Source organism: Oncorhynchus tshawytscha, linkage group LG13 (assembly GCF_018296145.1).
Source record: "Oncorhynchus tshawytscha isolate Ot180627B linkage group LG13, Otsh_v2.0, whole genome shotgun sequence".
NCBI lineage: Eukaryota > Metazoa > Chordata > Actinopteri > Salmoniformes > Salmonidae > Oncorhynchus > Oncorhynchus tshawytscha.
In genome coordinates this window covers 17,219,803-17,238,224 of record NC_056441.1, presented here as the reverse complement: position 1 = coordinate 17,238,224, position 18,422 = coordinate 17,219,803, and the positions used below count along the sequence as shown (strand labels likewise).

Below are 18,422 nucleotides of genomic sequence, written 5' to 3'. Positions count from 1 at the left end.
CCTCTGCAATCCACCCTGGCATGCTGTCAATTAACTTCTGGGTCACATCCTGACTGATGGCAGCCCATTCTTGCATAATCAATGCTTGGAGTTTGTCAGAATTTGTGGGTTTTTGTTTGTCCCCCTGCCTCTTGAGGATTGATCACACGTTCTCAATGGGATTAAGGTCTGGGGAGTTTCCTGGCCATGGACCCAACATATCGATGTTTTGTTCCCCGAGCCACTTAGTTATCACTTTGCCTTATGGCAATGTGCTCCAACATGCTGGAAAAGGCATTGTTCGTCACCAAACTGTTCCTGGATGGTTGGGAGAAGTTGCTCTCGGAGGATGTGTTCGTACCATTCTTCATTCATGGCTGTGTTCTAAGGCAAAATTGTGAGTGAGCCCACTCCCTTGGCTGAGAAGCAACCCCACACATGAATGGTCTCAAGATGCTTTACTGTTGGCATGACACAGGACTGATGGTAGCGCTCACCTTGTCTTCTCCGGACAAGCTTTTTTCCAGATGCCCCAAACAATCGGAAAGGGGATTCATCAGAGAAAATTACTTTACCCCAGTCCTCAGCAGTCCAATCCTGTACCTTTTGTAGTCTGTCCCTGATGTTTTTCCTGGAGAGAAATAGCTTCTGCCCTTCTTGACACCAGGCCATCCTCCAAAAGTCTTCACCTCACTGTGCATGCAGATGCACTCACACCTGCCTGCTGCCATTCCTGAGCAACCTCTGTACTGGTGGTGCCCCGATCCTGCAGCCGAATCAACTTTAGGAGACGGTCCTGGCGCTTGCTGGACTTTCTTGGGCGCACTGAAGTATTCTTCACAACAACTGTATTCTTCACAACAACTCCTTGAAGTTCTTGATGATCTGATAAATAGTTGATTTAGGTGCAATCTTACTGGCAGCAATATACTTGCCTGTGAAGCCATTTTTGTGCAAAGCAATGTAGATGGCACGTGTTTCCATGCAGGTAACCATATTTGACAGAAGAAGAACAATGACTCCAAGCACCACCCTCCCTTTGAAGCTTCCAGTCTGTTATTCGAACACAATCAGCCTGACCGAGTGACCTCCAGCCTTGTCCTCGTCAACACTCACACTTGTGTTAACGAGAGAATTACTGACATGATGTTAGCTGGTCCTTTTGTGGCAGGGCTGAAATGCAGTGGAAATGTTTTTGGGGGATTCAGTTCATTTGCATGGCAGAGAGGGACTTTGCAATTAATTGCAATTCATCTGATCACACTTCATAACATTCTGGAGTATATTCAAATTGCCATCATACAAACTGAGGCAGCAGACTTTGTGAAAGTTAATATTCGTGTCGTTCTCAAAACTTTTGGCCAAGACTATATTGAACATTCATAATGCAATGTACAGCCTTACCTATGGATCGGGAGCCCATGAAATGTTCACAGCGGTGAAGAGTTTACACAAATGTTAGCGTTGTAGCTCTTATTACAGGACTTTAACTGTGGTAAATCACCTAACTATTAAGCCTATGAATTATTGTCTTTTGTTGAATTTATATAACAACATTCGAAACTTGTTAAGCATTTTCTAGTCCTGATATGGCATGATTGCACTATTTGTATCTGTTTGCATCAGTTTAAATGTGGGACTTAAATTTTGAAGTCAAACTGCAAATTCCACTTGTGGCTAGTCGTTATTGTGTCTAGCTTCACATAGGTGGTGCAAAAGCAGGCAAAGCGATCAAGCAATGTCCCGTGACATTGATCAACCAATGGTATGTTAGATACCACCCACAGACGTTTGACTGACACCCCCTCATTATCATTTTGGAGAAAGAAATACATTAATAAATATTTAAATTATGACAATTAATTAAAGTTTGTATAATTATATAATACATATATAAATAATTCAGTACATACAGATATGTTGAGAAAATGAATGAATTTTGGTCAGTATTTTTGTATTTCCTTGCACCTTTATTTAATTATTTGTGGATGTATTTATTTATTTATTCATTCATTCATTTGTCTATTTATGTGCGCATTTACATATTTATTTCAAATTACGGCACGTTTGGTCCTCCATAATTTATGTACATTTGAATGTTGGTCAAATTAAATTATATATTCGCGCCTCTGTCAGCATAGACAGCGACAGAATTCGACACGGCTGGAAACATGATGCTCACCTGCTACCCCAGCTCTCAAGGAAGATATATTTAGGGACAACCCACTGGGCAAACACTGGTTGAATCAACGTTATTGTTTCCACGTAATTTCAACGTTGAACCAACGTGGAATATATGATGAATTGACATCTGTACCCAGTGGGAAGGCTAAGTTCCAGAACGCACTGAGAACTGTCAAGTCAAGCCGTTTGCTTTCATTTCCATATTATGAAAGACAATAGCGCCGGCAGCAGTGCTTATTACTGCGCATTTGAGTTGTGCGCCATTCGGGTCACTGAATCTCTTTTTGACTTTCTATTATGACGAGTCGCCGACGACATCACAACGGAACGCACCTCAGCAGTAGATGATGGTTAAAGCTATGTAAAATATTCCCATTCTCGTCGGGTAAAGCGATGCCTAGGCTACTGACAGAGAACCATGATTTGCAGAGGATATATTTTGGATATTCTACTTTGCGAGAGCAAGAGTGTGTGGCTGTCTGTCAAGCACGGAGTCGCTTTGGCGCGCTAAAGCATCGTGGATAAGATGATTGTCAGTTATTTCACGTAGCGAAGCGAACACCAAACAAAACCCACAGCTACAAAATTCCACATTTGTAGCGGACTTCAGAAAGACGGGTAGAGTGCGCGCCCACCGGTTGCTGTGATGAAACCCTCTCCAGGCAACGGGGTGAACCTCCAGACTCATCGAGAAGAATTGGTGTCCAACGGAGGCTGCGGAATGTCAGACACCGTGACAGCTGTCCAAACCGACACTGGTCCCGGATCCCCCATGACTGACAAGCTGGGAGCAGGAGGAGATACAGACGCCAAAGGAATCCCGCGGCGGAGCAGTATTATCAAGGTAAAAGTTGGGGGGATATTAAATACACCAAACTGACAATATTAAATGGATCCTTAACTGTTCATGAACAGACACACACACATTCACACATACAGTAGCGTTAGATCACACTCCGATCTAGTCATTGAGAGGTGTTTTGGTACTGTCACTCTGCTAATTGCGAAATAGTTGATCTGTGGGTCTAGAGTCTGAAGTGACTGCTTCTCCCTTTCTCCTCCCCTTCTCCCTGTCCCCCCCCCTTCTCCATGTCTCCTCTCCTTCTCCCTATATTCTCTCCTTGGACCATACAGTAGCTTTCAGCTTTCTTGTCTTCTCAGATCAATGCTTATAAAGGGAAGGATACAAGGAGAGGAATCCCCTTTATACTATTGAGATGCATCCCAGATCCTTGAGCATCATGCCCATCTCTAGGCCTACTACTAAATTAGCCTTGTTGTGTTCGTTGTCAAGACAGAAAGACCGAGATTGATTCCTAGATCTTTGGACTTGGATGGAATGACGCACCTGACCCTTGACCCAGTTACTGTGCTGGACACATTACTTGCACCGATCCAAGCTGGTACCATTATTTAAGCAGGGAGTCATCATTGAGACCAGGGTCCCTTTCACAGCCCTGCATATACAATTTCATAGGCAAAATCTAAAATCAAATACAATATAAAACAGGTAGAATATAGCAAAACACAAATATGAAAAACTATTACATTCCTCAATAAGAAGGTTCCCAGTTTCTTAATGGGACGATATTGTCATTCGTGACCTCTGGGCTCGTCCAAACACTTTATCTTGTGTCATAGGATTGTTGAATGTTTTATTATACTTTTTATTGATCTCTTGTCTTTGCCAGTTTTGTATGATGCTGATCCATACAGAGGAATGAGTTGGTTGGCCTTGTCGTCAACGTTGGCTCTGGGCCCGTCTGATTCGCTCTCAGCACTTGGCAGGGCAGGAAGTTGACCAGTTGGCCAATTTCCTCACAGTTCATGTTGCAATGTTGCTTTGAGTCATGAGCAGTTAGAGATAGAGATGGTCCCTTACTTACACTCTGTCTCTCTCTATGTCTCTCTCTCTATGTCTCTCTCTCTCTCTGTCTCTCTATGTCTCTCTCTCTGTGTCTCTCTCTATGTCTCTCTCTCTCTGTCTCTCTATGTCTCTCTCTTTCTGTCCCTCTGTCTCTCTCTCTCTCTGCCTCGCTCTCTTTGTCTGTCGCTCTCTCTGTCGCTCTGTCTCTCTCTGTCGCTCTGCCTCTCTCTCTCTGCCCCTCTCTCTGTCTCTCTCTCTCTGTCGCTCTGTCTCTGCCTCTCTCTCTCTGTCTCTCTCAGTCTCTCTCTCAATTCAATTCAAGGGCTTTATTGGCATGGGAAACATATGGTAACATTGCCAAAGCAAGTGAAGTAGATAATAAACAAAAGTGAAATAAACAATACATTAACAGTAAACATTACACATTTCAAATGTCATATTATGTCTATATACAGTGTTGTAACGATGTGCAAATAGTTAAAGTACAAAAGGGAAAATAAATAAACATAAATATGGGTTGTATTTACAATGTTTGTTCTTCACTGGTTGACCTTTTCTTGTGGCAACAGGTCACAAATCTTGCTGCTGTGATGGTACACTGTGGTATTTCAACCAGTAGTTTATCAAAATTGGGTTGGTTTTCAAATTCTTTGTGGATCTGTGTAATCTGAGGGAAATATGTGTCTCTAATATGGTCATACATTTGCCAGGAGGTTAGGAAGTTTCCACCTCATTTTGTGGGCAGTGTGCACATAGCCTGTCTTCTCTTGAGAGCTAATTCTTTCCAATGTGTCAAGTATGATTTGGTTGGGTCTAATTGCTCTTTCTCTTCAACCTCTATCTCTTTCCTCTCTGTATCGCTCTTTCATTCTCTCACTCTCTTTGTCTTAAACCTCCCATCTATTTCCTCCTCTCTGTATCTCTGTGTCTCTCACTCTTTCTCTCTCAGATGTGGCCAATTAGTGGATGCGGCCAACCCCTGAACACACTTAACAAGAGAGAGGATAGAGATAGTTTTGTTGATGCTGAGAACGGAATGCAGATGTTTTTTCAATAAGTTTTTTGAACATTACCAATGTTTTCTTATGTTTTTATGGAAATGTTTCTTAATGTTCTGAGATCATTAAATACAAACACGAGGAAACCTACAGAAAACGATATGCTAAAGTACACAATTTGAGAACATGACTTTAAATAGAATCCCGAGGAAACCTGGTGGAAGTGTTATGAGGAAGTATTGAAATTCCCACAGGAGAAGGTTATTTCTTAATGTTCTCTGAACGATTTCCAATGTCAAACCAGTTGTAGAATGTTCTTAGAACATTACCAAAAACGTTATTAAATGTAAACATGTTTGAACTTTTAGGAAACGTTATGTTAAAGTAATGAAATAGCAAGAAAGTTCCTTAAATGTGCAGAGAATGTTCCAAAGCCAAGCAACTGTCCTGCACCATTCCCAGAATAACCATGGGACAACCAACCTCTCACCAAGCTCGAAGAAACAGATGGTTCTCAGAACATTATGTGCTAGCTGGGTCGTAAAACTCTCCATCTCCATTTTCTCCTCCTACCCATTGACTTTATTTGTTTCTGCGTTGCCAGGATAGGATTGTCAGAAACAGAAATGTGTTTAGCTTTCTCTCACGCTTCAGGAAAGTTGTGTTGCGTCTACAATAACCAGCTCCGTCCCACGCTGGGCTGTAAAGTGGCGTTAAATGACTTCTCTTCGCTGCTGCTCGACATGCTCAACTATCTTCCACGAGTTTGTTTGATGTGGTGGTTAGCTACATCACATGTCTTACTTGCAACACACAAACTGCATCTTTAAAGGGCAGCAGAGTACGACACAGCATGGAACAACAACGCAGCGCAAAATACAAATATACATTTTCATATGGGCGTCTCCAGCGGGAATCAAACCCACCATACTGGCGTTGCAAGCGCCATGCTCAGTGAGCCACATAGCCTACACACTGAAGACTAACACATTTAGGCTTACCACAAGTAGTTGACTACCATGCACTAGCTAGCACCCTAGTTGCTCATTCTCATTCCCCTGCCCATTCCTCCTTGCACACCTCTGCTGCCCCCATGAAAACAACCTGTATGGTTCATCTCAAGAATTCCTCGGGATGGGATCAATCCCTGTCTGGTACAGTATGTAGGAAAACTGGGCATATGACATTCCTGGCCTTTTGAATGTAAGTCAGAGGATTTGGCTTCTGTGTGTGTTTTTGGATAGGGGCATGTCAGTAGGGGAGAAGCTCCACATGCTGTTATGCCTCACACACCCCAAACTCACCTCTCCTCTTTTTTTCTCTCCCCCTATTGCTCTTTCTCTCTTCTGTCTACTTCTCTTTCCCTCCTGTCTTAACCCTCTCCTCCTCTCTCCTTTTAGTTGGTTAGAGACCTTCCCTCCTGTCTACCCCTCTCCTCCTCACTCCTTTTAGTTGGTTAGAGACCTTCCCTCCTGTCTTACCCCTCTCTTCCTCTCTCCTTTTAGTTGGTTAGAGACCTTCCCTCCTGTCTTACCCCTCTCTTCCTCTCTCCTTTTAGTTGGTTAGAGACCTTCCCTCCTGTCTTACCCCTCTCTTCCTCTCTCCTTTTAGTTGGTTAGAGACCTTCCCTCCTGTCTTACCCCTCTCTTCCTCTCTCCTTTTAGTTGGTTAGAGACCTTCCCTCCTGTCTACCCCTCTCCTCCTCACTCCTTTTAGTTGGTTAGAGACCTTCCCTCCTGTCTTACCCCTCTCTTCCTCTCTCCTTTTAGTTGGTTAGAGACCTTCCCTCCTGTCTTACCCCTCTCTTCCTCTCTCCTTTTAGTTGGTTTGAGACCTTCCCTCCTGTCTTAACCCTCCCCTCCTCTCTCCTTTTAGTTGGTTAGAGACCTTCCCTCCTGTCTTACCCCTCTCTTCCTCTCTCCTTTTAGTTGGTTTGAGACCTTCCCTCCTGTCTTAACCCTCCCCTCCTCTCTCCTTTTAGTTGGTTAGAGACCTTCCCTCCTGTCTTAACCCTCTCCTCCTCTCTCCTTTTAGTTGGTTAGAGACCTTCCCTCCTGTCTTACCCCTCTCTTCCTCTCTCCTTTTAGTTGGTTAGAGACCTTCCCTCCTGTCTTACCCCTCTCTTCCTCTCTCCTTTTAGTTGGTTAGAGACCTTCCCTCCTGTCTACCCCTCTCCTCCTCACTCCTTTTAGTTGGTTAGAGACCTTCCCTCCTGTCTTACCCCTCTCTTCCTCTCTCCTTTTAGTTGGTTAGAGACCTTCCCTCCTGTCTTACCCCTCTCTTCCTCTCTCCTTTTAGTTGGTTTGAGACCTTCCCTCCTGTCTTAACCCTCCCCTCCTCTCTCCTTTTAGTTGGTTAGAGACCTTCCCTCCTGTCTTAACCCTCTCCTCCTCTCTCCTTTTAGTTGGTTAGAGACCTTCCCTCCTGTCTTACCCCTCTCTTCCTCTCTCCTTTTAGTTGGTTAGAGACCTTCCCTCCTGTCTTACCCCTCTCTTCCTCTCTCCTTTTAGTTGGTTAGAGACCTTCCCTCCTGTCTTACCCCTCTCTTCCTCTCTCCTTTTAGTTGGTTAGAGACCTTCCCTCCTGTCTTACCCCTCTCCTCCTCTCTCCTTTTAGTTGGTTAGAGACCTTCCCTCCTGTCTTACCCCTCTCCTCCTCTCTCCTTTTAGTTGGTTAGAGACCTTCCCTCCTGTCTTACCCCTCTCCTCCTCTCTCCTTTTAGTTGGTTAGAGACCTTCCCTCCTGTCTTAACCCTCTCCTCCTCTCTCCTTTTAGTTGGTTAGAGACCTTCCCTCCTGTCTACCCCTCTCCTCCTCACTACTTTTAGTTGGTTAGAGACCTTCCCTCCTGTCTTACCCCTCTCTTCCTCTCTCCTTTTAGTTGGTTAGAGACCTTCCCTCCTGTCTTACCCCTCTCCTCCTCTCTCCTTTTAGTTGGTTAGAGACCTTCCCTCCTGTCTTACCCCTCTCTTCCTCTCTCATTTTAGTTGGTTAGAGACCTTCCCTCCTGTCTTACCCTCTCCTCCTCTCTCCTTTTAGTTGGTTAGAGACCTTCCCTCCTGTCTTACCCCTCTCCTCCTCTCTCCTTTTAGTTGGTTAGAGACCTTCCCTCCTGTCTTAACCCTCTCCTCCTCTCTCCTTTTAGTTGGTTAGAAACCTTCCCTCCTGTCTTACCCCTCTCCTCCTCTCTCCTTTTAGTTGGTTAGAGACCTTCCCTCCTGTCTTACACCTCTCTTCCTCTCTCCTTTTAGTTGGTTAGAGACCTTCCCTCCTGTCTTACCCCTCTCCTCTCTCCTTTTAGTTGGTTAGAGACCTTCCCTCCTGTCTTACCCCTCTCCTCCTCTCTCCTTTTAGTTGGTTAGAGACCTTCCCTCCTGTCTTACCACTCTCCTCCTCTCTCCTTTTAGTTGGTTAGAGACCTTCCCTCCTGTCTTACCACTCTCCTCCTCTCTCCTTTTAGTTGGTTAGAGACCTTCCCTCCTCTCTTACCCCTCTCTTCCTCTCGTTTTAGTTGGTTAGAGACCTTCCCTCCTGTCTTACCCCTCCCTCTCTCCTTTTAGTTGGTTAGAGACCTTCCCTCCTGTCTTACCCCTCCTCTCTCCTTTTAGTTGGTTAGAGACCTTCCCTCCTGTCTTACCCCTCTCTTCCTCTCTCCTTTTAGTTGGTTTGAGACCTTCCCTCCTGTCTTAACCCTCCCCTCCTCTCTCCTTTTAGTTGGTTAGAGACCTTCCCTCCTGTCTTAACCCTCTCCTCCTCTCTCCTTTTAGTTGGTTAGAGACCTTCCCTCCTGTCTTACCCCTCTCTTCCTCTCTCCTTTTAGTTGGTTAGAGACCTTCCCTCCTGTCTTACCCCTCTCTTCCTCTCTCCTTTTAGTTGGTTAGAGACCTTCCCTCCTGTCTACCCCTCTCCTCCTCACTCCTTTTAGTTGGTTAGAGACCTTCCCTCCTGTCTTACCCCTCTCTTCCTCTCTCCTTTTAGTTGGTTAGAGACCTTCCCTCCTGTCTTACCCCTCTCTTCCTCTCTCCTTTTAGCTGGTTTGAGACCTTCCCTCCTGTCTTAACCCTCCCCTCCTCTCTCCTTTTAGTTGGTTAGAGACCTTCCCTCCTGTCTTAACCCTCTCCTCCTCTCTCCTTTTAGTTGGTTAGAGACCTTCCCTCCTGTCTTACCCCTCTCTTCCTCTCTCCTTTTAGTTGGTTAGAGACCTTCCCTCCTGTCTTACCCCTCTCTTCCTCTCTCCTTTTAGTTGGTTAGAGACCTTCCCTCCTGTCTTACCCCTCTCTTCCTCTCTCCTTTTAGTTGGTTAGAGACCTTCCCTCCTGTCTTACCCCTCTCTTCCTCTCTCCTTTTAGTTGGTTAGAGACCTTCCCTCCTGTCTTACCCCTCTCTTCCTCTCTCCTTTTAGTTGGTTAGAGACCTTCCCTCCTGTCTTACCCCTCTCTTCCTCTCTCCTTTTAGTTGGTTAGAGACCTTCCCTCCTGTCTTACCCCTCTCTTCCTCTCTCCTTTTAGTTGGTTTGAGACCTTCCCTCCTGTCTTAACCCTCCCTCCTCTCTCCTTTTAGTTGGTTAGAGACCTTCCCTCCTGTCTTAACCCTCTCCTCCTCTCTCCTTTTAGTTGGTTAGAGACCTTCCCTCCTGTCTTACCCCTCTCTTCCTCTCTCCTTTTAGTTGGTTAGAGACCTTCCCTCCCCTGTCTTACCCCTCTCTTCCTCTCTCCTTTTAGTTGGTTAGAGACCTTCCCTCCTGTCTTACCCCTCTCTTCCTCTCTCCTTTTAGTTGGTTAGAGACCTTCCCTCCTGTCTTACCCCTCTCCTCCTCTCTCCTTTTAGTTGGTTAGAGACCTTCCCTCCTGTCTTACCCCTCTCCTCCTCTCTCCTTTTAGTTGGTTAGAGACCTTCCCTCCTGTCTTACCCTCTCCTCCTCTCTCCTTTTAGTTGGTTAGAGACCTTCCCTCCTGTCTTACCCCTCTCTTCCTCTCGTTTTAGTTGGTTAGAGACCTTCCCTCCTGTCTTACCCCTCCCTCTCTCCTTTTAGTTGGTTAGAGACCTTCCCTCCTGTCTTACCCCTCCCTCTCTCCTTTTAGTTGGTTAGAGACCTTCCCTCCTGTCTTACCCCTCTCTTCCTCTCTCCTTTTAGTTGGTTTGAGACCTTCCCTCCTGTCTTAACCCTCCCCTCCTCTCTCCTTTTAGTTGGTTAGAGACCTTCCCTCCTGTCTTAACCCTCTCCTCCTCTCTCCTTTTAGTTGGTTAGAGACCTTCCCTCCTGTCTTACCCCTCTCTTCCTCTCTCCTTTTAGTTGGTTAGAGACCTTCCCTCCTGTCTTACCCCTCTCTTCCTCTCTCCTTTTAGTTGGTTAGAGACCTTCCCTCCTGTCTACCCCTCTCCTCCTCACTCCTTTTAGTTGGTTAGAGACCTTCCCTCCTGTCTTACCCCTCTCTTCCTCTCTCCTTTTAGTTGGTTAGAGACCTTCCCTCCTGTCTTACCCCTCTCTTCCTCTCTCCTTTTAGCTGGTTTGAGACCTTCCCTCCTGTCTTAACCCTCCCTCCTCTCTCCTTTTAGTTGGTTAGAGACCTTCCCTCCTGTCTTAACCCTCTCCTCCTCTCTCCTTTTAGTTGGTTAGAGACCTTCCCTCCTGTCTTACCCCTCTCTTCCTCTCTCCTTTTAGTTGGTTAGAGACCTTCCCTCCTGTCTTACCCCTCTCTTCCTCTCTCCTTTTAGTTGGTTAGAGACCTTCCCTCCTGTCTTACCCCTCTCTTCCTCTCTCCTTTTAGTTGGTTAGAGACCTTCCCTCCTGTCTTACCCCTCTCTTCCTCTCTCCTTTTAGTTGGTTAGAGACCTTCCCTCCTGTCTTACCCCTCTCTTCCTCTCTCCTTTTAGTTGGTTAGAGACCTTCCCTCCTGTCTTACCCCTCTCTTCCTCTCTCCTTTTAGTTGGTTAGAGACCTTCCCTCCTGTCTTACCCCTCTCTTCCTCTCTCCTTTTAGTTGGTTTGAGACCTTCCCTCCTGTCTTAACCCTCCCTCCTCTCTCCTTTTAGTTGGTTAGAGACCTTCCCTCCTGTCTTAACCCTCTCCTCCTCTCTCCTTTTAGTTGGTTAGAGACCTTCCCTCCTGTCTTACCCCTCTCTTCCTCTCTCCTTTTAGTTGGTTAGAGACCTTCCCTCCTGTCTTACCCCTCTCTTCCTCTCTCCTTTTAGTTGGTTAGAGACCTTCCCTCCTGTCTTACCCCTCTCTTCCTCTCTCCTTTTAGTTGGTTAGAGACCTTCCCTCCTGTCTTACCCCTCTCCTCCTCTCTCCTTTTAGTTGGTTAGAGACCTTCCCTCCTGTCTTACCCCTCTCCTCCTCTCTCCTTTTAGTTGGTTAGAGACCTTCCCTCCTGTCTTACCCCTCTCCTCCTCTCTCTTTTAGTTGGTTAGAGACCTTCCCTCCTGTCTTAACCCTCTCCTCCTCCTCTCCTTTTAGTTGGTTAGAGACCTTCCCTCCTGTCTTACCCTCTCTTCCTCTCTCCTTTTAGTTGGTTAGAGACCTTCCCTCCTGTCTACCCCTCTCCTCCTCACTCCTTTTAGTTGGTTAGAGACCTTCCCTCCTGTCTTACCCCTCTCTTCCTCTCTCCTTTTAGTTGGTTAGAGACCTTCCCTCCTGTCTTACCCCTCTCTTCCTCTCTCCTTTTAGTTGGTTTGAGACCTTCCCTCCTGTCTTAACCCTCCCTCCTCTCTCCTTTTAGTTGGTTAGAGACCTTCCCTCCTGTCTTACCCCTCTCTTCCTCTCTCCTTTTAGTTGGTTTGAGACCTTCCCTCCTGTCTTAACCCTCCCTCCTCTCTCCTTTTAGTTGGTTAGAGACCTTCCCTCCTGTCTTACCCCTCTCCTCCTCTCTCCTTTTAGTTGGTTAGAGACCTTCCCTCCTGTCTTAACCCTCCCTCCTCTCTCCTTTTAGTTGGTTAGAGACCTTCCCTCCTGTCTTAACCCTCTCCTCCTCTCTCCTTTTAGTTGGTTAGAGACCTTCCCTCCTGTCTTACCCCTCTCTTCCTCTCTCCTTTTAGTTGGTTAGAGACCTTCCCTCCTGTCTTACCCCTCTCTTCCTCTCTCCTTTTAGTTGGTTAGAGACCTTCCCTCCTGTCTTAACCCTCTCCTCCTCTCTCCTTTTAGTTGGTTAGAGACCTTCCCTCCTGTCTTACCCCTCTCTTCCTCTCTCCTTTTAGTTGGTTAGAGACCTTCCCTCCTGTCTTACCCCTCTCTTCCTCTCTCCTTTTAGTTGGTTAGAGACCTTCCCTCCTGTCTTACCCCTCTCTTCCTCTCTCCTTTTAGTTGGTTAGAGACCTTCCCTCCTGTCTTACCCCTCTCCTCCTCTCTCCTTTTAGTTGGTTAGAGACCTTCCCTCCTGTCTTACCCCTCTCCTCCTCTCTCCTTTTAGTTGGTTAGAGACCTTCCCTCCTGTCTTACCCCTCTCCTCCTCTCTCCTTTTAGTTGGTTAGAGACCTTCCCTCCTGTCTTAACCCTCTCCTCCTCTCTCCCTTTTAGTTGGTTAGAGACCTTCCCTCCTGTCTTACCCCTTCCCTCTGTCTTACCCCTCCTTCCTCTCCTTTTAGTTGGTTAGAGACCTTCCCTCCTGTCTTACCCCTCTCCTCCTCTCTCCTTTTAGTTGGTTAGAGACCTTCCCTCCTGTCTTAACCCTCCCCTCCTCTCTCCTTTTAGTTGGTTAGAAACCTTCCCTCCTGTCTTACCCCTCTCCTCCTCTCTCCTTTTAGTTGGTTAGAGACCTTCCCTCCTGTCTTACACCTCTCTTCCTCTCTCCTTTTAGTTGGTTAGAGACCTTCCCTCCTGTCTTACCCCTCTCCTCTCTCCTTTTAGTTGGTTAGAGACCTTCCCTCCTGTCTTACCCCTCTCCTCCTCTCTCCTTTTAGTTGGTTAGAAACCTTCCCTCCTGTCTTACCCCTCTCCTCCTCTCTCCTTTTAGTTGGTTAGAGACCTTCCCTCCTCTCTTACCCCTCTCTTCCTCTCGTTTTAGTTGGTTAGAGACCTTCCCTCCTGTCTTACCCCTCCCTCTCTCCTTTTAGTTGGTTAGAGACCTTCCCTCCTGTCTTACCCCTCCCTCTCTCCTTTTAGTTGGTTAGAGACCTTCCCTCCTGTCTTACCCCTCTCTTCCTCTCTCCTTTTAGTTGGTTAGAGACCTTCCCTCCTGTCTTAACCCTCCCCTCCTCTCTCCTTTTAGTTGGTTAGAGACCTTCCCTCCTGTCTTAACCCTCTCCTCCTCTCTCCTTTTAGTTGGTTAGAGACCTTCCCTCCTGTCTTACCCCTCTCTTCCTCTCTCCTTTTAGTTGGTTAGAGACCTTCCCTCCTGTCTTACCCCTCTCTTCCTCTCTCCTTTTAGTTGGTTAGAGACCTTCCCTCCTGTCTACCCCTCTCCTCCTCACTCCTTTTAGTTGGTTAGAGACCTTCCCTCCTGTCTTACCCCTCTCTTCCTCTCTCCTTTTAGTTGGTTAGAGACCTTCCCTCCTGTCTTACCCCTCTCTTCCTCTCTCCTTTTAGCTGGTTTGAGACCTTCCCTCCTGTCTTAACCCTCCCCTCCTCTCTCCTTTTAGTTGGTTAGAGACCTTCCCTCCTGTCTTAACCCTCTCCTCCTCTCTCCTTTTAGTTGGTTAGAGACCTTCCCTCCTGTCTTACCCCTCTCTTCCTCTCTCCTTTTAGTTGGTTAGAGACCTTCCCTCCTGTCTTACCCCTCTCTTCCTCTCTCCTTTTAGTTGGTTAGAGACCTTCCCTCCTGTCTTACCCCTCTCTTCCTCTCTCCTTTTAGTTGGTTAGAGACCTTCCCTCCTGTCTTACCCCTCTCTTCCTCTCTCCTTTTAGTTGGTTAGAGACCTTCCCTCCTGTCTTACCCCTCTCTTCCTCTCTCCTTTTAGTTGGTTAGAGACCTTCCCTCCTGTCTTACCCCTCTCTTCCTCTCTCCTTTTAGTTGGTTAGAGACCTTCCCTCCTGTCTTACCCCTCTCTTCCTCTCTCCTTTTAGTTGGTTTGAGACCTTCCCTCCTGTCTTAACCCTCCCTCCTCTCTCCTTTTAGTTGGTTAGAGACCTTCCCTCCTGTCTTAACCCTCTCCTCCTCTCTCCTTTTAGTTGGTTAGAGACCTTCCCTCCTGTCTTACCCCTCTCTTCCTCTCTCCTTTTAGTTGGTTAGAGACCTTCCCTCCTGTCTTACCCCTCTCTTCCTCTCTCCTTTTAGTTGGTTAGAGACCTTCCCTCCTGTCTTACCCCTCTCTTCCTCTCTCCTTTTAGTTGGTTAGAGACCTTCCCTCCTGTCTTACCCCTCTCCTCCTCTCTCCTTTTAGTTGGTTAGAGACCTTCCCTCCTGTCTTACCCCTCTCCTCCTCTCTCCTTTTAGTTGGTTAGAGACCTTCCCTCCTGTCTTACCCCTCTCCTCCTCTCTCCTTTTAGTTGGTTAGAGACCTTCCCTCCTGTCTTAACCCTCTCCTCCTCTCTCCTTTTAGTTGGTTAGAGACCTTCCCTCCTGTCTACCCCTCTCCTCCTCACTACTTTTAGTTGGTTAGAGACCTTCCCTCCTGTCTACCCCTCTCCTCCTCACTCCTTTTAGTTGGTTAGAGACCTTCCCTCCTGTCTTACCCCTCTCTTCCTCTCTCCTTTTAGTTGGTTAGAGACCTTCCCTCCTGTCTTACCCCTCTCTTCCTCTCTCCTTTTAGCTGGTTTGAGACCTTCCCTCCTGTCTTAACCCTCCCCTCCTCTCTCCTTTTAGTTGGTTAGAGACCTTCCCTCCTGTCTTAACCCTCTCCTCCTCTCTCCTTTTAGTTGGTTAGAGACCTTCCCTCCTGTCTTACCCCTCTCTTCCTCTCTCCTTTTAGTTGGTTAGAGACCTTCCCTCCTGTCTTACCCCTCTCTTCCTCTCTCCTTTTAGTTGGTTAGAGACCTTCCCTCCTGTCTTACCCCTCTCTTCCTCTCTCCTTTTAGTTGGTTAGAGACCTTCCCTCCTGTCTTACCCCTCTCTTCCTCTCTCCTTTTAGTTGGTTAGAGACCTTCCCTCCTGTCTTACCCCTCTCTTCCTCTCTCCTTTTAGTTGGTTAGAGACCTTCCCTCCTGTCTTACCCCTCTCTTCCTCTCTCCTTTTAGTTGGTTAGAGACCTTCCCTCCTGTCTTACCCCTCTCTTCCTCTCTCCTTTTAGTTGGTTTGAGACCTTCCCTCCTGTCTTAACCCTCCCCTCCTCTCTCCTTTTAGTTGGTTAGAGACCTTCCCTCCTGTCTTAACCCTCTCCTCCTCTCTCCTTTTAGTTGGTTAGAGACCTTCCCTCCTGTCTTACCCCTCTCTTCCTCTCTCCTTTTAGTTGGTTAGAGACCTTCCCTCCTGTCTTACCCCTCTCTTCCTCTCTCCTTTTAGTTGGTTAGAGACCTTCCCTCCTGTCTTACCCCTCTCTTCCTCTCTCCTTTTAGTTGGTTAGAGACCTTCCCTCCTGTCTTACCCCTCTCCTCCTCTCTCCTTTTAGTTGGTTAGAGACCTTCCCTCCTGTCTTACCCCTCTCCTCCTCTCTCCTTTTAGTTGGTTAGAGACCTTCCCTCCTGTCTTACCCCTCTCCTCCTCTCTCTCCTTTTAGTTGGTTAGAGACCTTCCCTCCTGTCTTAACCCTCTCCTCCTCTCTCCTTTTAGTTGGTTAGAGACCTTCCCTCCTGTCTACCCCTCTCCTCCTCACTACTTTTAGTTGGTTAGAGACCTTCCCTCCTGTCTTACCCCTCTATTCCTCTCTCCTTTTAGTTGGTTAGAGACCTTCCCTCCTGTCTTACCCCTCTCTTCCTCTCTCCTTTTAGTTGGTTTGAGACCTTCCCTCCTGTCTTAACCCTCCCCTCCTCTCTCCTTTTAGTTGGTTAGAGACCTTCCCTCCTGTCTTAACCCTCTCCTCCTCTCTCCTTTTAGTTGGTTAGAGACCTTCCCTCCTGTCTTACCCCTCTCTTCCTCTCTCCTTTTAGTTGGTTAGAGACCTTCCCTCCTGTCTTACCCCTCTCTTCCTCTCTCCTTTTAGTTGGTTAGAGACCTTCCCTCCTGTCTTACCCCTCTCTTCCTCTCTCCTTTTAGTTGGTTAGAGACCTTCCCTCCTGTCTTACCCCTCTCTTCCTCTCTCCTTTTAGTTGGTTTGAGACCTTCCCTCCTGTCTTAACCCTCCCCTCCTCTCTCCTTTTAGTTGGTTAGAGACCTTCCCTCCTGTCTTAACCCTCTCCTCCTCTCTCCTTTTAGTTGGTTAGAGACCTTCCCTCCTGTCTTACCCCTCTCTTCCTCTCTCCTTTTAGTTGGTTAGAGACCTTCCCTCCTGTCTTACCCCTCTCCTCCTCTCTCCTTTTAGTTGGTTAGAGACCTTCCCTCCTGTCTTACCCCTCTCTTCCTCTCTCATTTTAGTTGGTTAGAGACCTTCCCTCCTGTCTTACCACTCTCCTCCTCTCTCCTTTTAGTTGGTTAGAGACCTTCCCTCCTGTCTTACCCCTCTCCTCCTCTCTCCTTTTAGTTGGTTAGAGACCTTCCCTCCTGTCTTAACCCTCTCCTCCTCTCTCCTTTTAGTTGGTTAGAAACCTTCCCTCCTGTCTTACCCCTCTCCTCCTCTCTCCTTTTAGTTGGTTAGAGACCTTCCCTCCTGTCTTACCCCTCTCTTCCTCTCTCCTTTTAGTTGGTTAGAGACCTTCCCTCCTGTCTACCCCTCTCTTCCTCTCTCCTTTTAGTTGGTTAGAGACCTTCCCTCCTGTCTTACCCCTCTCTTCCTCTCTCCTTTTAGTTGGTTAGAGACCTTCCCTCCTGTCTTACCCCTCTCCTCTCTCCTTTTAGTTGGTTAGAGACCTTCCCTCCTGTCTTACCCCTCTCCTCCTCTCTCCTTTTAGTTGGTTAGAGACCTTCCCTCCTGTCTTACCACTCTCCTCCTCTCTCCTTTTAGTTGGTTAGAGACCTTCCCTCCTCTCTTACCCCTCTCTTCCTCTCGTTTTAGTTGGTTAGAGACCTTCCCTCCTGTCTTACCCCTCCCTCTCTCCTTTTAGTTGGTTAGAGACCTTCCCTCCTGTCTTACCCCTCCTCCTCTCTCCTTTTAGTTGGTTAGAGACCTTCCCTCCTGTCTTACCCCTCTCCTCCTCTCTCCTTTTAGTTGGTTAGAGACCTTCCCTCCTGTCTTACCCCTCTCTTCCTCTCCTTTTAGTTGGTTAGAGACCTTCCCTCCTGTCTTACCCCTCTCCCACTCTCTTCTTTTAGTTGGTTAGAGACCTTCCCTCCTGTCTTAACCCTCTCCTCCTCTCTCCTTTTAGTTGGTTAGAGACCTTCCCGCCTGTCTTACCCCTCTCTTCCTCTCCTTTTAGTTGGTTAGAGACCTTCCCTCCTGTCTTACCCCTCTCCTCCTCTCTCCTTTTAGTTGGTTAGAGACTTTCCCTCCTGTCTACCCCTCTCCTCCTCTCTCCTTTTAGTTGGTTAGAGACCTTCCCTCCTGTCTTAACCCTCTCCACCTCTCTCCTTTTAGTTGGTTAGAGACCTTCCCTCCTGTCTTACCCCTCTCTTCCTCTCTCCTTTTAGTTGGTTAGAGACCTTCCCTCCTGTCTTACCCCTCTCCTCCTCTCTCCTTTTAGTGGGTTAGAGACCTTCCCTCCTGTCTTACCCCTCTCCTCCTCTCTCCTTTTAGTTGGTTAGAGACCTTCCCTCCTGTCTTACCACTCTCCTCCTCTCTCATTTTAGTTGGTTAGAGACCTTCCCTCCTGTCTTACCCCTCTCTTCCTCTCTCCTTTTAGTTGGTTAGAGACCTTCCCTCCTGTCTTAACCCTCTCCTCCTCTCTCCTTTTAGTTGGTTAGAGACCTTCCCGCCTGTCTTACCCCTCTCTTCCTCTCCTTTTAGTTGGTTAGAGACCTTCCCTCCTGTCTTACCACTCTCCTCCTCTCTCATTTTAGTTGGTTAGAGACCTTCCCTCCTGTCTTACCCCTCTCTTCCTCTCTCCTTTTAGTTGGTTAGAGACCTTCCCTCCTGTCTTACCACTCTCCTCCTCTCTCATTTTAGTTGGTTAGAGACCTTCCCTCCTGTCTTACCCCTCTCTTCCTCACCTTTTAGTTGGTTAGAGACCTTCCCTCCTGTCTTAACCCTCTCTTCCGCTCCTTTTAGTTGGTTAGAGACCTTCCATCCTGTCTTACCCCTCTCTTCCTCACTCCTTTTAGTTGGTTTGAGACCTTCCCTCCTGTCTTACCCCTCTCTTCCTCTCTCCTTTTAGTTGGTTAGAGACCTTCCCTCCTGTCTTACCCCTCTCTTCCTCTCTCCTTTTAGTTGGTTAGAAACCTTCCCTCCTGTCTTAACCCTCTCTTCCTCTCTCCTTTTAGTTGGTTAGAGACCTTCCCTCCTGTCTTACCCCTCTCTTCCTCTCTCCTTTTAGTTGGTTAGAGACCTTCCCTCCTGT

General features: G+C 47.2%; 1 protein-coding gene across 1 annotated transcript in view; it reads left to right on the top strand.

Annotated features, from left to right (window-relative positions):
• Positions 1-2,134: 2,134 nt before the first annotated feature.
• The window catches only part of LOC112264394 (inactive phospholipase C-like protein 2), a 50,242-nt gene continuing 33,954 nt past the window's right edge, over positions 2,135-18,422 (top strand). The window contains exon 1 of the mRNA XM_024440976.2: positions 2,135-3,007. Within this exon, the coding sequence (XP_024296744.2) occupies positions 2,810-3,007 (198 nt within the window). The 5' untranslated portion in view covers positions 2,135-2,809. The remainder of the gene's footprint in view (positions 3,008-18,422) is intronic.